The sequence below is a fragment of the Ranitomeya variabilis genome, chromosome 2, assembly GCF_051348905.1.
Source record: "Ranitomeya variabilis isolate aRanVar5 chromosome 2, aRanVar5.hap1, whole genome shotgun sequence".
In the NCBI taxonomy this organism is placed as follows: Eukaryota; Metazoa; Chordata; class Amphibia; order Anura; family Dendrobatidae; genus Ranitomeya; species Ranitomeya variabilis.
This window is the reverse complement of record NC_135233.1, coordinates 268,459,687-268,475,152: the sequence shown is the minus strand read 5'-3', so window position 1 is coordinate 268,475,152 and position 15,466 is coordinate 268,459,687. Positions and strand designations below refer to the sequence as shown.

The window sequence follows — 15,466 nt, the reverse complement described above, 5'->3', positions numbered from 1 at the left end:
AATGGACGAATTAGAACTAATGTTGTTGGAACATAATTATGACATGGTGGGGATATCTGAAACATGGCTGGATGAGAGCCATGACTGGGCTGTTAACTTGCAGGGCTATAGCCTTTTCAGAAATGACCGTACAGATAAGCAAGGGGGTGGGGTGTGTCTGTTTGTAAAATCGACCTTAAAACCCATCCTGCGTGATAATATAGGTGAATCTAATGAAAATGTAGAGTCCCTGTGGGTGGAGATAAGGGGAGGGGGAAAAAATAATAAATTACTGATAGGGGTTTGTTATAAATCTCCAAAAATAATGGAAGCAATGGAGAATATCCTTGTAAGGCTACGTTCACATTTGCGTTGTGCGCCGCAGCGTCGTCGCCGCAACGCACAACGCAAACAAAAACGCAGCAAACCGCATGCACAACGCTGCGTTTTTCGCCGCATGCGTTCAACGCATGCGTCGCAAAACGCTGCGTTTTTTGTAAACGCAGTTGCGTTTTCAATAAAAAACGCAGCGTTTTGCGCCGCATGCGTTTTTTTGTGCAGTGAGTCATTCTTCATCCCACCCACCAAAAAAAGTGTCTACACAATAGATAAGGACCACCAATGGCTAGAAGAGGGTTGGTGTTTATGTAATTGTGTATATATACCATGGCAGACATGAATTCCTCCCATTTTGCTGGTATTCATGATGGAGCGTCCCATGGACAGTATCGTCATGGATATGGAGATGGATTTAGCCTTGGCTCATGCCTATGCTGTTGCCTGTGCTCATCAAAGAGAAAGAGAAAAACGGAGATGGAGTCGTCGCAGATTTTGGATCCACCCTATTTTGGAAGTTCGGGAGAGCCGTGGAGCATACCATAGTTTGTTTGGCGAACTGAATGAGAACCTGGAGAAATACTTCGAGTACACCAGGATGTCTCAGGAGAGCTTCCGGTATCTTCTTCGTCGGGTGGAAGGATCCATTACCAGGCAGGATACTCAGCTTCGGAGAGCTATTTCCGCAGAGGAGCGGCTTCTGGTGACTCTACGGTACGTAGCTGTTCGAATGACTGAGATATGTTCTTCCCTTTGTTTTTTTTTCTTAATTTTTTTTGGGGGTGGTATGGTCAATGTACTTTTATAAATTGCAATGTACTTTAATGTAATTTCTTTATCTTCTTGGCAGTTTCCTGGCTACCGGAGAGACCTTGAGATCCCTTCAATTTCAGTTCCGGATTGGAGTCTCCACTCTCTCCGGGATTATTGCTGAGACCTGCCGCGCTCTGTGGGATAATCTCCGTGCAGAATTTTTACCCGTCCCTACAAGCGATATCTGGTTGGCCAACGCCGAGAAATTTGAGGAAGAGTGTTCGTTTCCAAACTGCATTGGCGCGGTGGACGGAAAGCATATTCGGATTACCAAGCCAGGGAAAAGTGGATCCATGTTCTTCAACTACAAAAAATACTTTTCTACTGTGCTTATGGCAATTGCCGGTGCGGACTGCCGTTTTCTTGCAGTCGACATTGGTGCGTTTGGCCGTTCAAATGACTCGCGCACATTCAAAGACTCGGATATGGGCCAAAAATTATATACTAACAATTTTAATTTCCCCCAGCCACGACCTCTTCCCCACACCGAAGGCCCTGCGATGCCATTTGTTGTGGTTGGGGATGAGGCATTCCAAATGTCTGCCAACCTATTGAAACCCTACTCAAGTCGGGGCCTGGACCATACGAAAAGGGTGTTCAATTACAGACTATCCAGGGCCAGAAGGACTGTGGAGTGCGCCTTTGGCATCCTTGTCTCAAAATGGCGGATATTAGGATCCGCCATTAATCTGAAAACTGAGACAGTGGATGAGGTGGTGAAGGCGTGTGTGGTTCTCCACAATTTTATTCTGGCCAAAGAGAGACTGAACGTTGATCTCGATGAAACCATAGCCAACCCATTGCCCGATTTCCATGATCATCCTCTGAGGACAAGTGTGGAAATTGCGCAGATGAGGGATCGTTTTGCGGCCTATTTTGTGTCAGATGTTGGCCGTCTGTCATGGCAAGATAATATGGTGTAGTAAACTGTTGGACTGTATTCTGGTGTGACTATGCTAAAAATAGTTCACCAATGTAATGTGCCTTATCTAAAAAACTTGGAACCCTTTGTTTTTAAAATGTTGTGTTTTAATAAAAAAATTTTCTTATGTTTTCTACCCTGCTTCAAAGACAAAATTTCTACCATACCATATAACATATTTATTTGTTTGTCAGATCGCCGTGTATCGTTGTGTTTGACAGCAAAAACAACGATACCAGCGATGTTTTACACTGGTAACCAGGGTAAATATCGGCTTAAGCGCAGGGCGGCGCTTAGTAACCTGATATTTACCCTGGTTACCAGTGTGAAAGTTTACAAAAAAAACAGTACATATACTCATCTTCGCGTCCCCCGGCGTATGCTTCCTGCACTGACTGAGCGCCGGCCGGAAAGTGAATGCACAGCACAGCGGTGATGTGACCGCTCTGCTGTTAGGGCCGTCACTCAGTCAGGGCAGGGAAGCGGACGCCGGGGGACGCAATTCTGAGTGTATGTACTGTTGTTTTATTTACATTTAACACTGGTAACCAGGGTAATCATCGGAAGCGCGGCGGCCTGCGCTTAACAAACTGATGTTTACCCTGGTTACCCGGGGACCTCGGCATCGTTGGTCGCTGGAGAGCTGTCACACAGACAGCTCTCCAGCGACCAAATAGCGATGCTGCAGTGATCTGCATCATTATATGTTTCGCTGCAGCATTGTTAAGTGTGAAGGTACCTTTACGGTATGTGTCCACGTTCAGGATTGCATGATTATTTTGTCACGATTTTTCTTCAGTATTTGTAATACAAAACCAGGAGTGGAACAATTAGAGGCAAAGTAGAATAGAAACATATGCACCACTGCTGTATTTATCACCCACTCCTGGTTTTGGGTTACAAAACACTGATGAAAAATCGTGACCAAATCCTCATGCAATCCTGAGCGTGGACACATACCCTAGTGATTGAAAACACCTCATACACTTTATTGTTTGTAAACACCTCATACAGCAATGAGAGACACACCAAAAAAGGCAAAATAAAAATGGTAAAAATAGTGTCTGACATTGCATATGAGTTGTTTGAAACACATAATATGTGTAGACGGCGCACGGTGTGACTTGCTGAGAAGTATACATGAAAGTAAGAACAAATATTGTTGTATTTAAACCAAAGTTTTTTATTTGGGGGAAACAGAAAAAAAAAAAGGGGAAATAAACTTAGGGGGTATCAACATGTGCCACAAAGGGGGAATGGTAGGTATCTTTTTCGGAATGGGGACCGGAAAATGAGGATGATGACGACGACGAGGAGGAGGAGGATGTTGACCTATTATAGTCCAGGAGGCTGGATGGCAGGTCTAATGGGGAGCAAACCGCCACCTCTGCAGGGGAGGGAGGAGGCAACACGAGCCTTTGTGAGGTTCTTGTTTGGCTCTGGCTGCTCCTACTGCGGCTAGAGCCCCTATGTCTACTTGTTGTTTGTACTGGAGCAGCCAGAGCCTCAGTGCGTGTCCTCTTGCTTCTTTTTTTTTTTCTTTTCTTTCCCCGATCTCCCCTAGAATGATGGCTGCGGGAGGATGAGGGCCTGGCAGGAGCAGGAGTCGGCGGCACACTGCTATGGTGCCTGTGGTGGCGTCGCTCGGCACTTGGACCAGGGTGGGGTGGCTGGAGTGACTCTGCAGCAGGAGTCGGAGTCATGCTAGCCAGCGACGGCACTACGGGCAGTGTCGCTGACTGCACGACCCGAGCCTGCTGCAGAGCCCTCACGTAAGAATTGTTGCAGTCCTGCATCACCGAAATCTGGAGTTCCGGCGTAAGGTTTTCCACCATGCCTTTTGCCATTGTGCTAAAGAAATGTTTTGCCGGATTTGTGAGCTCGGCTTCCAGGATTTCAAGGCGCCGTCCCATACTGGACATTTCATCTCTCAACGCCTTGAAACCGTTCTGGAACACCGTGCCCAAGTGCAAAAATTCAGGCATGACTGACCTGTCCGAGGCCCGCTGGCGCTGTCGGGAATACCCGAACGAAGGTGCGCCAGAGGCCTCGGGCAGGGGAAAACCTGACGTACCGGCAGCCGGTTCTCCAGATGATGGTGGTGCAGGCCTGCTGTCGCTGTGGGATGGCTGTGACGGCTCAGATGGCGATCCATGAAGTTCCGCTTCACAGGGGGGAGCTCGCTGGAGGGTGCTGCTGTGTGTCCTGTGAAAAGATAATGAAAAAATTATTCTTCAATTAATAACCTATCACATACGCCAACTCCTGTCAAAAAAATTACATGACACATCAAAACATTACAATCCCCTGTCTCTCAGTCTGTGTGGCCTATAATAAATTGCTGATTGTTATCGCCAGCTGACCATTAGGGCTCACGATAACAATCATGGACATACCGACGGCAGAAAATGACTGTACATTCCCTCTGCCAAAGGCAATGCATACCCCTGTCATATTTTTAAAAAATTATTGTGTGAAAAACTAATTTCAAGATGCTGGCTATGTTGCAAAAATAATATAAAATTTAAGGTCTATAAAAGAATTAAAAAAAAATAAAAACCAGACTTTGCTGATCTGATCGCAGGAATGTCCATGACGTTAGGATCATGTGATCGAGACGTCATCATTATTCCTGCGATCAGAACTACACTGACTCAGAACGGAACCTGTCAGGAACTACAAGGACTCTTGCTTAACCTAAAAAAATTACCGTGGATGGCCAATATGCTACGCTGACTACATTGATGGCCAATACACTATGTGCCTGGGAAATGTACTATGTGGATACGTGGCTAGAACGTGTACTATGTGGCTGCGATATAGTGGCCTGTAAATATACTATGTGTGTGGATGCACAATGTACGTGGCTGGCCAATGAACTATGTGGCTGTGCAATATGTTATGTGTCTGGGCAATGTACAATGTGCAATATGGTATGTGGACAAAATACTTACTGTCGGCGGCCAAGGATTGGTCTTAAGAACTGTAGTGCCCTGTTGTACTTGTAGGGCACCGACTTGGCCGCAGCAGCACCACTCCTCGATTGCTCCTCCTCTGCACGGAGCCCCTTATTGAAACGGTCCTTTATGGATCGCCATCTGGTCCTCAACTTTTTCACTGTGAATGCAAACAAAAAAAAAGGTTACATATGTCGCATTTTAAAAGGATAAAACAACCGTGTGTGATGCAAAGTTTAGGCGTTGATAGCATCACACACGGTTGTGTTTATCCTGGCAAGATGGGTCATAGCAGCGTCTCAGCAATACTCACTAAAGGTGCCTTTGTCCTTCGCTGAGGCACTGTCAAAGCCATCCCACAGCGACTTTGCCACCTCTGCCCACAAACGCCTCGACACCACCTGGTCCATGTGCCGGGGGTCACGGCTGTCCCACAACGGGCCACGCTCCTGGATGCTGGAGATCAGGAGCTCCACATCAATACTCTCCCTGTGGTCCCGTTGTGAAACCTAGAAAAAATAGAAAACAAAAAGGTTACAAATAGGCAAATATAAACAACCATCATCAGCACGTGGCATGATTTGTACCTTTGCCCTATCCTTTGCCATTTGATGTATGTATATGTTTTTGTGCAGGGAGTTCAACTGTATGTTACCTTCCCCCAAATACTTGCTGCCCTGAAAAGCTATATGTAATTAAGCTTAGTAAACAGCCCTAGTGAAACCAGGTTGCTCCTAATGTTCCTCCCAGCAGGATGCTACTCCAAAAAAAAAGATAAAAAAACAAAAACAAATACTCACTTGCCGGCCTGACGCCACATCTTGGCACCGATCTCCCTGCTCCCGCTGTGTGCCTTCCCCCTCACTTGAAGAAGCCTGTAAAAAAATGTATACAAAAATTAGTGACAATGCTACAAATGGCAGCGACTAGTAAGCTAATGGACATAATTACTCACCGCACTCCCCCTCGCCGATTGGCTATGCTCTGAGTCACTCGCCATTGGAAGTTTGCTCTGCAATGAAAAAATGAGCAAAAAATCACATCCAAAGCTAACAATGCCACATACAATAAAACATTAAAACAACCACAATTGACTGTTGACTGATAGGACAATGCAAACTCAAAAAGCGACACCACAACGTCATACATTGCAAGAGAAGACAATAGAAGAAACAATACAAGAATAGACCCAAACAAAATTAAGCAAAAATAGACACCTATGTCCAAATTTTAAAATATAAAAAATTAAAAAATAAAGAGAAAAAAAAAAGGCACAATGAAATAGCAAACTGCACGCCATACTTTACAATAGCAACAAGACATGATCCAAAACAACACCATCTGGTGACATCTACCACAGAAATACATCTGAAAAAGGCGATAAATACCATTCTAGATAATAAGCAATAAACATTACGGGACAACCGCTGTTACAATATACAGCAACCAAAAGAAAAACCATAGTCAAATAGAAAAGAGAACACAAGAAATTTTGAAAAAAGGGCCCAAACAAAAAAAAAAAAAAATTTAACTACACACTTGGCTATGGAAACATTCAAGACAGGAGATATATATATGGAAGCCATACAGAAAACGACGTAACCATAATACAATTGAACATATAATGGCATATAGCAGCACGGAACAATACAATACAAATGAAACATCATAAATGTAGCCCCCCACCAGCAAGAAAAGACACTCAAGGAAAGAAAAAAAAATGCCAACAGCATAATAAAACACAGCAAGACATGAGCCTAGAAAACGCCATACGGTTACCCCAACAATAGAAGCCAGAAAAAGACATGCACCACCAATTTTACAATAAAAAATCTTACAAAAAAAAGGCATTGAACATCCGCATGACACAAGAACAACCAAAACTAAATCCAAAACCAATCCAAACCCAGCAAGGCCGCACACAAGAAACGCCAGCATATATCAGAAACACATTAAAAAAAAATGTTAGTATTCAATAACAACCTACAGTGCCATAACCGTACAATATCACAGAGCAAACATTGCACAAATTAAATCAAAAACAAGAAATAAAACACAGAAAAAAAATTATGCAAAGAGAAATATATACTTACAGGTTTGGAAAGCAGGTTGCTCCTCTCTTCGGTCTGCTCTGTGTGCTCTGTGAAAGACAATGGCAAACCCCCCCCCCCCTTTTTTTATACATATAGTGCTTTTTTTAAGTGTCTAGACAAAGTCTAGACAATGTTTTGCATTTTTGAAAGAAAAACGCATGCGTCGTACAACGCATCACGACGCAAGTACTTGCGTCGTCTGCGTTGTCAATGCAAGTCAATGGGAAAAAAGGCGCATCGACGACGCAAACACGATGCAAACACGACGCATGCGTTTTTTAAAAAGTCTGCGCCGCCCAAAAAATGCAACATGTTGCGTTTGCCGCGCCCTGGCAGGTGCGCCCTAACGCCGCATGCGGCGTACGACGCACCAAAACGCATGACAACGCATGTACATGCGGCGCCATGCGTCCCCAATGTTAAAGATAGGGCCGCACGACGCATGCGTTGCGATGCGGCGACGCCGCTGCGGCGCACACCGCAAATGTGAACGTAGCCTTAAGCATATAGATGAAGCTGCGACTCAAGGAGAAGTCATTATTATGGGGGACTTCAACTACCCTGAAATAGATTGGGGAACAGAAACCTGCAGTTCCAGTAAAGGTAATCGGTTTTTGTCAACTATGAGAGACAATTACCTTTCACAACTGGTTCAGGACCCAACAAGAAGGGGGGCACTGCTAGACCTAATATTAACCAACAGGCCAGACCGCATATCAAATATAAGGGTTGGGGGTCACTTGGGGAATAGTGATCACAAAATAATAAGTTTTCATGTCTCCTTTAATAAGATGTGTAGTAGAGGGGTGACAAGGACACTAAACTTCAGGAGGGCAAATTTCCAACGGATGAGAGAGGATCTTGGTGCAATTAACTGGGATGATATCCTGAGACATAAAAGTACACAAAGAAAATGGGAGACGTTTATTAGCATCCTGGATAGGACCTGTGCACAGTATATACCGTATGGGAATAAACATACTAGAAATAGGAGGAAACCAATATGGATAAATAAAGCTGTAAGGGGTGCAATAAGTGACAAAAAGAAAGCATTTAGAGAATTAAAGGAAGTAGGTAGTGAGGAGGCATTAAATAAATACAAAAAATTAAATAAATTATGTAAAAAGCAAATCAAGGCAGCAAAGATTGAGACAGAGAGACTCATTGCTAGGGAGAGCAAAAATAACCCCAAAATATTCTTTAACTACATAAATAGTAAGAAACTAAAAAATGATAGTGTTGGCCCCCTTAAAAATAGTCTGGGTGAAATGGTGGATGAGGAAAAAGCCAATATGCTAAATGACTTTTTTTCATCAGTATTTACAAAAGAAAATCCCATGGCAGCCAATATGACTAGTGATAATAATTCCGAATTTAATGTTACCTGCTTAACCCAGCAGGAAGTACGGCGGCGTCTAAAAATCACAAAAATTGACAAATCTCCGGGCCCGGATGGGATACACCCCCGAGTACTGCAGGAATTAAGTACAGTCATTGATAGACCATTATTTTTAATCTTTAAAGAGTCCATAATAACAGGGTCTGTACCACAGGACTGGCGTATAGCAAATGTGGTGCCAATATTCAAAAAGGGGACAAAAACTGAACTCGGAAATTATAGGCCAGTAAGTTTAACCTCTACTGTGGGTAAAATCCTGGAAGGCATTCTAAGGGATGCTATACTGGAGTATCTGAAGAGGAATAACCTCATGACCCAGTATCAGCACGGGTTTACTAGGGACCGATCATGTCAGACTAATTTGATCAGCTTCTATGAAGAGGTAAGTTCCGGTCTGGACCAAGGGAACCCAGTAGATATAGTGTATATGGACTTTTCAAAAGCTTTTGATACGGTGCCACACAAAAGGTTGATACATAAAATGAGAATAATGGGGATAGGGGAAAATATGTGCAAGTGGGTTGAGAGTTGGCTCAGGGATAGGAAACAAAGGGTGGTTATTAATGGAGCACACTCGGACTGGGTCACGGTTAGTAGTGGGGTACCACAGGGGTCAGTATTGGGCCCTCTTCTTTTTAACATATTTATTAATGACCTTGTAGGGGCATTCAGAGTAGAATTTCAATATTTGCAGATGACACTAATCTCTGCAGGGTAATCAATACAGGGGAGGACAATTTTATATTACAGGCTGATTTATGTAAGCTAGAAGCTTGGGCTGATAAATGGCAAATGAGCTTTAATGGGGATAAATGTAAGGTCATGCACTTGGGTAGAAGTAATAAGGTGTATAACTATGTGCTTAATTCTAAAACTCTGGGCAAAACCGTCAATGAAAAAGACCTGGGTGTATGGGTGTATGACAAACTCATATTCAGTGGCCAGTGTCAGGCAGCTGCTACAAAGGCAAATAAAATAATGGGATGCATTAAAAGAGGCATAGATGCTCATGAGGAGAACATAATTTTACCTCTATACAAGTCACTAGTTCGACCACACTTAGAATACTGTGCACAGTTCTGGTCTCCGGTGTATAAGAAAGACATAGCTGAACTGGAGCGGGTGCAGAGAAGAGCAACCAAGGTTATTAGAGGACTGGGGGGTCTGCAATACCAAGATAGGTTATTACACTTGGGGCTATTTAGTTTGGAAAAATGAAGACTAAGGGTTGATCTTATGTTAATGTATAAATATATGAGGGGACAGTACAAAGACCTTTCTGCTGATCTTTTTAATCATAGACCGGTGACAGGGACAAGGGGGCATCCTCTACGTCTGGAGGAAAAAAGGTTTAAGCATAATAACAGACGCGGATTCTTTACTGTAAGAGCAGTGAGACTATGGAACTCTCTGCTGTATGATGTTGTAATGAGTGACTCATTGCTTCAATTTAAGAGGGGACTGGATACCTTTCTGGAAAAGTATAATATTACAGGGTATATATATTAGATTCCTTGATAAGGCGTTGATCCAGGGAACTAGTCTGATTGCCGTATGTGGGGTCGAGAAGGAATTTTTTCCCCATGATGGAGCTTACTCTTACCACATGGGTTTTTTTTGCCTTCCCCTGGATCAACATGTTAGGGCATGTTAGGCTATGGGTTGAACTAGATGGACTTAAAGTCTTCCTTCAACCTTAATAACTATGTAACTATGTAACTATGTAACTCTCTCCATGGACCTCAGGTTACCAGCGGTTCCCAATCCGGGCTTTCTCAAAATGTATCCATGGTTCAGCGATGGTCAATGGAGCAGCTCTCTGTCATTCCAACTGGAGCCGACAACCCCTAGGTTGTTTCCTGTAGAATGGTAGATCTATTTCCCTCATGATGGTGCCATGATTAATTGGCCGCTGTCCTGTCTCTGGTCCTTTGGATGGTTGGCAGACTCTCCAGCTGTCTCTCGCCTTTTGGGTGTTTTGGCAGAATCTCTGGCTGTCTCGCTCTCTTAGTCTCTCAGTCTCTGAGTCTTTATACAGAGACATGTAACCTATTTTTTTAGATTTACCCAGTGACCTTCATTCCACCCTCACAGATAAGGGGAAGAATGGTGACGACCAAGTTGCCTTGTTTGCTTATGTAATCTATTTGCATAGATTTTCCTTTGTTTTAAAAGTCAACAAACTATCTGGGTTAGACAATGTATAATTTGCATATCAGTAGACCTAACTATTCATCAAGGATAAGAGAACACTATGTCCAGGGCCGGCGTCAGCACCCGGGCAAGTGTCAAGGCCCTGGCGAGATGGGGGGCCCACTAACACTGTCTGGGAAACATCTGGCCGCTTGCCCACTGTTTTTCCTGCCACCGGCCCTTTAAATCTGCGGGCACGGCAGTTTTACAGGTGCGGGCAGTGGGAGCTGACACAAGCATCTCAGTCAGTGCAGGCAGGCACATAGGAGTTAAGAACGCAGCGTGACATTTTATGGGCGGAGAGAGCACATTCTCCTGCTCTGCTCTCCCACCCCTGGCTGCAGCATTGAAGGTATCAGGCAGATTCCAGAGGAGCTCCTAGCACCGCACCTGAGTGAGTGCAATGATGCAATGATATTGCTGTATTCTGACAAGCTGGGGCTGGGCGGCTGCAGGCTGCAGCTGAGCTGCTGAAGTATATTATATACTTCAGCATCTGCCCAGCCCAGGTCCCCAGCACCTGTATATAATCCAGTAGCCACTGTATATATACATGACAGGTGCTGCCGGGGGCCTGAGCTGGGTGGCTGCTGAAGTATATACAGGTGCTGGTGGCCTGGGAGGCTGCTGAAGTATATACAGATGCTCGTGGCCTAGGCTGGGCGGCTGCTGAAGTATATACAGGTGCTGGGGATGTGGGCTGCTGCTGAAGTATATACAGGTGCTGGGGGCCTCAGCTGGGTGGCTGCTGAAGTATATACAGGTGCTGGGGGCCTGGGCAGCTGCTGAATTATATACAGGTGCTGGGGGCCTTGACTGGGCGGCTGCTGAAGTATATACACTGTACAGTACCACTTCTCCTGTCGTGCATATATAAACTGCACAGTACCACTCCTCCTGTCCTGTATATATACCCTGCACAGTACCACTCCTCCTGTCCTGTATATATACACTGCACAGTACCACTTCTCCTGTATATATATATATACTGCACAGTACCACTCCTCCTGTATATATACACTGCACAGTACCACTTCTCCTGTCCTGTATATATACACTGCACAGTACCACTCCTCCTGTGTGTATATATATATATATATACTGCACAGTACCACTTCTCCTGTCCTATATATATATATACACTGCACAGTACCACTTATCCTGTATATATACACTGCACAGTACTACTCCTCCTGTATATATACACTGCACAGTACCACTTCTCCTGTCCTGTATATATACACTGCACAGTACCACTCCTCCTGTGTATATATATACTGCACAGTACCACTCCTCCTGTATATATGCACTGCACAGTACCACTCCTCCTGTATATATACACTGCACAGTACCACTTCTCTTTTCCTGTATATATACACTGCACAGTACCACTCCTCCTGTATATATATACTGCACAGTACCACTCCTCCTGTATATATATACTACACAGTACCACTCCTCCTGTATATATACACTGCACAGTATCACTTCTGTCCTGTATATATACACTGCACAGTACCACTCCTCCCGTCCTGTATATATACCCAGCACAGTACCACTACTCCTGTCCTGTATATATACACTGCACAGAACCACTCCTCCTGTCCTGCATATATACACTTTATAGTACCACTCCTCCTGTCCTGCATATATACACTGCACAGTACCACTCCTCCTGTCCTGTATATATACCCTGCACAGTACCACTCCTCCTGTCTTGTATATATACACTGCACAGTACCACTCCTCCTGTCCTGTATATACACACTGAACAGAACCACTCCTCGTGTCCTGTATATATACACTGCACAGTATCATTCCTCTTGTTCTGTTGTCAGAGATGTGACATTGGTCTTTTGAAGGGTCAATACTAGGGTTGAGCGAAACGGGTCGGCCATTTTCAGAAGTCGCCGACCCTGTGTGGGGTCGGCCATGAGGTCGGCGATCTTCTGAATCTGGTATCGGAATTCCGATACCGAGTTCCGATATGTTTGCGATATCGGGAATCGGTATCGGAATCCATATTTAAGTGTTAAATAAAGAATCAAAATAAAAAATATTGATATACTCACCCTCGGACGCGCCCTGGTACTAACCGGCATGCTTCCTTCCTAAGAATGAGCGCGTGAATGACCTGCGGTGACGTCGCGGCTTGTGATTGGTCGCGAGCGGTCACATGGACAAGCCGCGGCGTCATCTAAGGTCCTTCACGCGCTCATTCTTAGGAAGGAAGGCTGCCGGAAAGAAGCAGGGCGCGTCCGAGGGTGAGTATAATAGGAATATACTCACCCTCGGACGCGCCCTGCTTCTTTCCGGCAGCCTTCCTTCCTAAGAATGAGCGCGTGAAGGACCTTAGATGACGTCGCGGCTTGTCCATGTGACCGCTCGCGACCAATCACAAGCCGCGACGTCACCGCAGGTCATTCACGCGCTCATTCTTAGGAAGGAAGCCTGTCGGTTAGTACCAGGGCGCGTCCGAGGGTGAGAATATCAATATTTTTTATTTTGATTCTTTATTTTACACATTAATATGGATCCCAGGGCCTGAAGGAGAGTTTCCTCTCCTTCAGACCCTGGGAACCATAGTATCCCATTGCACTGCATTGGGTTTCGTGATTCGGCCAACCCCGACCCCGACTTTTTTATAGGATTGGCCGATTTCACTCGACCTGACTTTTGTGAAAGTCGGGTTTCGTGAAACCCGACCCGATCCTATAAAAATAAAAGTCGCTCAACCCTAGTCAATACTGGTTTTTTATTTTCCCATAAAAAAACCTGAAAATAATAAAAGTATTGGAAAACCCATTTAAATGGATTATCCCAAGTAATCTCCTATGCCGAGAAATTTCCAATCGCTGGGGTCAAACCACTGAGACCCCCTCTAAAGAGCACCATGTAAATGGACCTGTGGTCGACCATGCGCACTGCGGCGCCATTCACATGTGGCTCTTCAAATAGCGCCTTTAAGAGGAGTGTTGAAGGGCATGACAAAGTATAGCAAAATCCACTGATTGGGGGTGGGGAGTGTTTGAGTATGTGGGCTGGTGGGGTTTGTGTGTCAGGGCTGCTTTTTTGTCCCAGTCTGGTCCTGCTGTTCAGTGTCACCCTCACGGAAGTTGTACTATGCTGTCTATCTCCAAAACCTGGAGCCGGGCCTGACTATGTTATATCAAATATCAGCTTACAAGTCAATATTCCAGGCTTATATAAACAATGTTTTCATGACCTATCAGAAATCAACACTTAAATCCAAAAGCCAACATACAGATAAAAAGTAAATTCTTCTTGGTTTGCTAAACATTGTAGTCTGGGTAATTAAGATATAATCTGGTTTCTTCACACTCACTAATTGACATAAGATTTGGAATAAAGCCGTACAATATTATATAGTAGGGAAAATAAGTATTTGATACACTGACGATTTTGGAAGTGTTCCTACCTATAAAGAATGGAGAGGTCTGTAATTATTATGGTAGGTACGCTTCAACTGTGCGAGAGAATCTAAAACAAAATCCAGAAAATCTTATTGTATGATTTTTGCATAATTAATTTACATTTTATTGCATGAACTAAGTATTTGATACAATAGAAAAACAGAATTTAATAATTGGTACAGAAATGTTTGTTACAGAGTTCAAACATTTTCTGTAGTACTTGACCAAGTTGGCACACAATGCAGAATGGATTTAGGCCCATGCCTCCATACAGATCTTCTCCATGTCTTTCAGGTTTTGAAGCCATCGGTGGGCAACATTGAGTTTCATCTCCTTACAAAAATGTTCTATTGGGTTTGCAGCGCCCCAGAGTCCTGGTCGTTGCAGTACTGTCGCTCCCCCACTAAGGGGAGTGATGGTACATCTGATGGCACTAAAGAAGTTCACCTGACCAGGTATCACAGTCACACATTACACTTCACACTCCGGCCACCAGGGGGAGCAAAGGGTTCTATGTATTAGGCCACTCCTCAGACTTTGGTAAAACTGGGGGCTGGATAGGAAGTTAGGCAGAGAGCTGACTTGGTTTTGCCCAGGCAACACCTAGTGAGAGAAGAGGTTGCTTGGGAAGATTCAGGGGGGTCCCTGTCAGGGGTGGGATACTGACAGAGGCCTAGCAAAAAGGACAGATCGTTACGGAGCCGCGCCTGCACTTCATTGCGGCGGTATCTTAAGAAAGGACAAGAAGCGAGGTTTATTGTGGAGAAGTGAGAAACGAGATCACAGCACAAAGGCGATAGAACCAGTAGGAGTCGTGCCCCGAGATCGGCAACATCCTACTGAGGCGCGTAGCCGGTGGCCGGAACACTGAGGAAGTATTGGGCTCCACGCATTACTTCAAACCAACAGCAGGGCAGTTAATTATAGGTTGGCTGCCTCACCTAAATCACCTAATGAAGACAACGGAGGCAATTGTGGGAGAGGGGAGTCTCTAGGGTCCCAGAATAACTCCAGGCCTACCCCGTCATACGGGTGCGTCCTATCCATATCATCTGGGGGACAGAGAGAAAGAACAGAAACATACACGACAGTTGTGAGGACTACCCCATGGTGCTCAGCAGGGAAGTACTACAACACCCAGGCGCTAGTAGGTAGGCACTGATTTCCACCTGCAAAGGGAACTCTGGATGTGCCTTCGCACTGGCCGGTCTCAGCCAGCCCTGTTAGCAGTGCTCTGGATTGCGGATGCTGAAGCCTTCAGTAAAGAGGTAAAGAGACTGCAACCCTGTGTCCTCGTTATTTACTGCGACCTACACCACCACCTACACCTTTTATTGGGC

At 44.7% G+C, this 15,466-nt stretch overlaps 2 protein-coding genes across 2 annotated transcripts in view; one reads left to right on the top strand and one right to left on the bottom strand.

The window, feature by feature from the left end:
* LOC143805494 (relaxin receptor 1-like) overlaps positions 1 to 15,466 on the top strand; it is a 371,702-nt gene that overhangs the window by 34,222 nt on the left and 322,014 nt on the right. The gene's annotated exons all lie outside the window — the stretch shown is intronic.
* Positions 3,192 to 5,930, bottom strand: LOC143805493 (uncharacterized). Its single transcript, XM_077284936.1, has 4 exons — positions 5,808 to 5,930; positions 5,321 to 5,516; positions 5,005 to 5,167; positions 3,192 to 4,255 (listed from the first exon to the last, which is right to left on the bottom strand). The coding sequence occupies exons 2-4, from the start codon at positions 5,415 to 5,417 to the stop codon at positions 3,274 to 3,276; spliced, it is 1,242 nt and encodes a 413-aa protein (XP_077141051.1). The 5' UTR covers positions 5,418 to 5,516; positions 5,808 to 5,930; the 3' UTR covers positions 3,192 to 3,273.

Coding starts and splice junctions, on each gene's coding strand:
- LOC143805493 (XM_077284936.1), bottom strand. CDS start 5,417: ATGGACCAGGTGGTGTCGAGGCGTTTGTGGGCAGAGGTGGCAAAGTCG. Junction 5,168..5,320: donor GAAGGACAAAGGCACCTTTA/GTGAGTATTGCT, acceptor TTGCATTCACAG/TGAAAAAGTTGAGGACCAGA. Junction 4,256..5,004: donor CCAATCCTTGGCCGCCGACA/GTAAGTATTTTG, acceptor ATCTTTTCACAG/GACACACAGCAGCACCCTCC.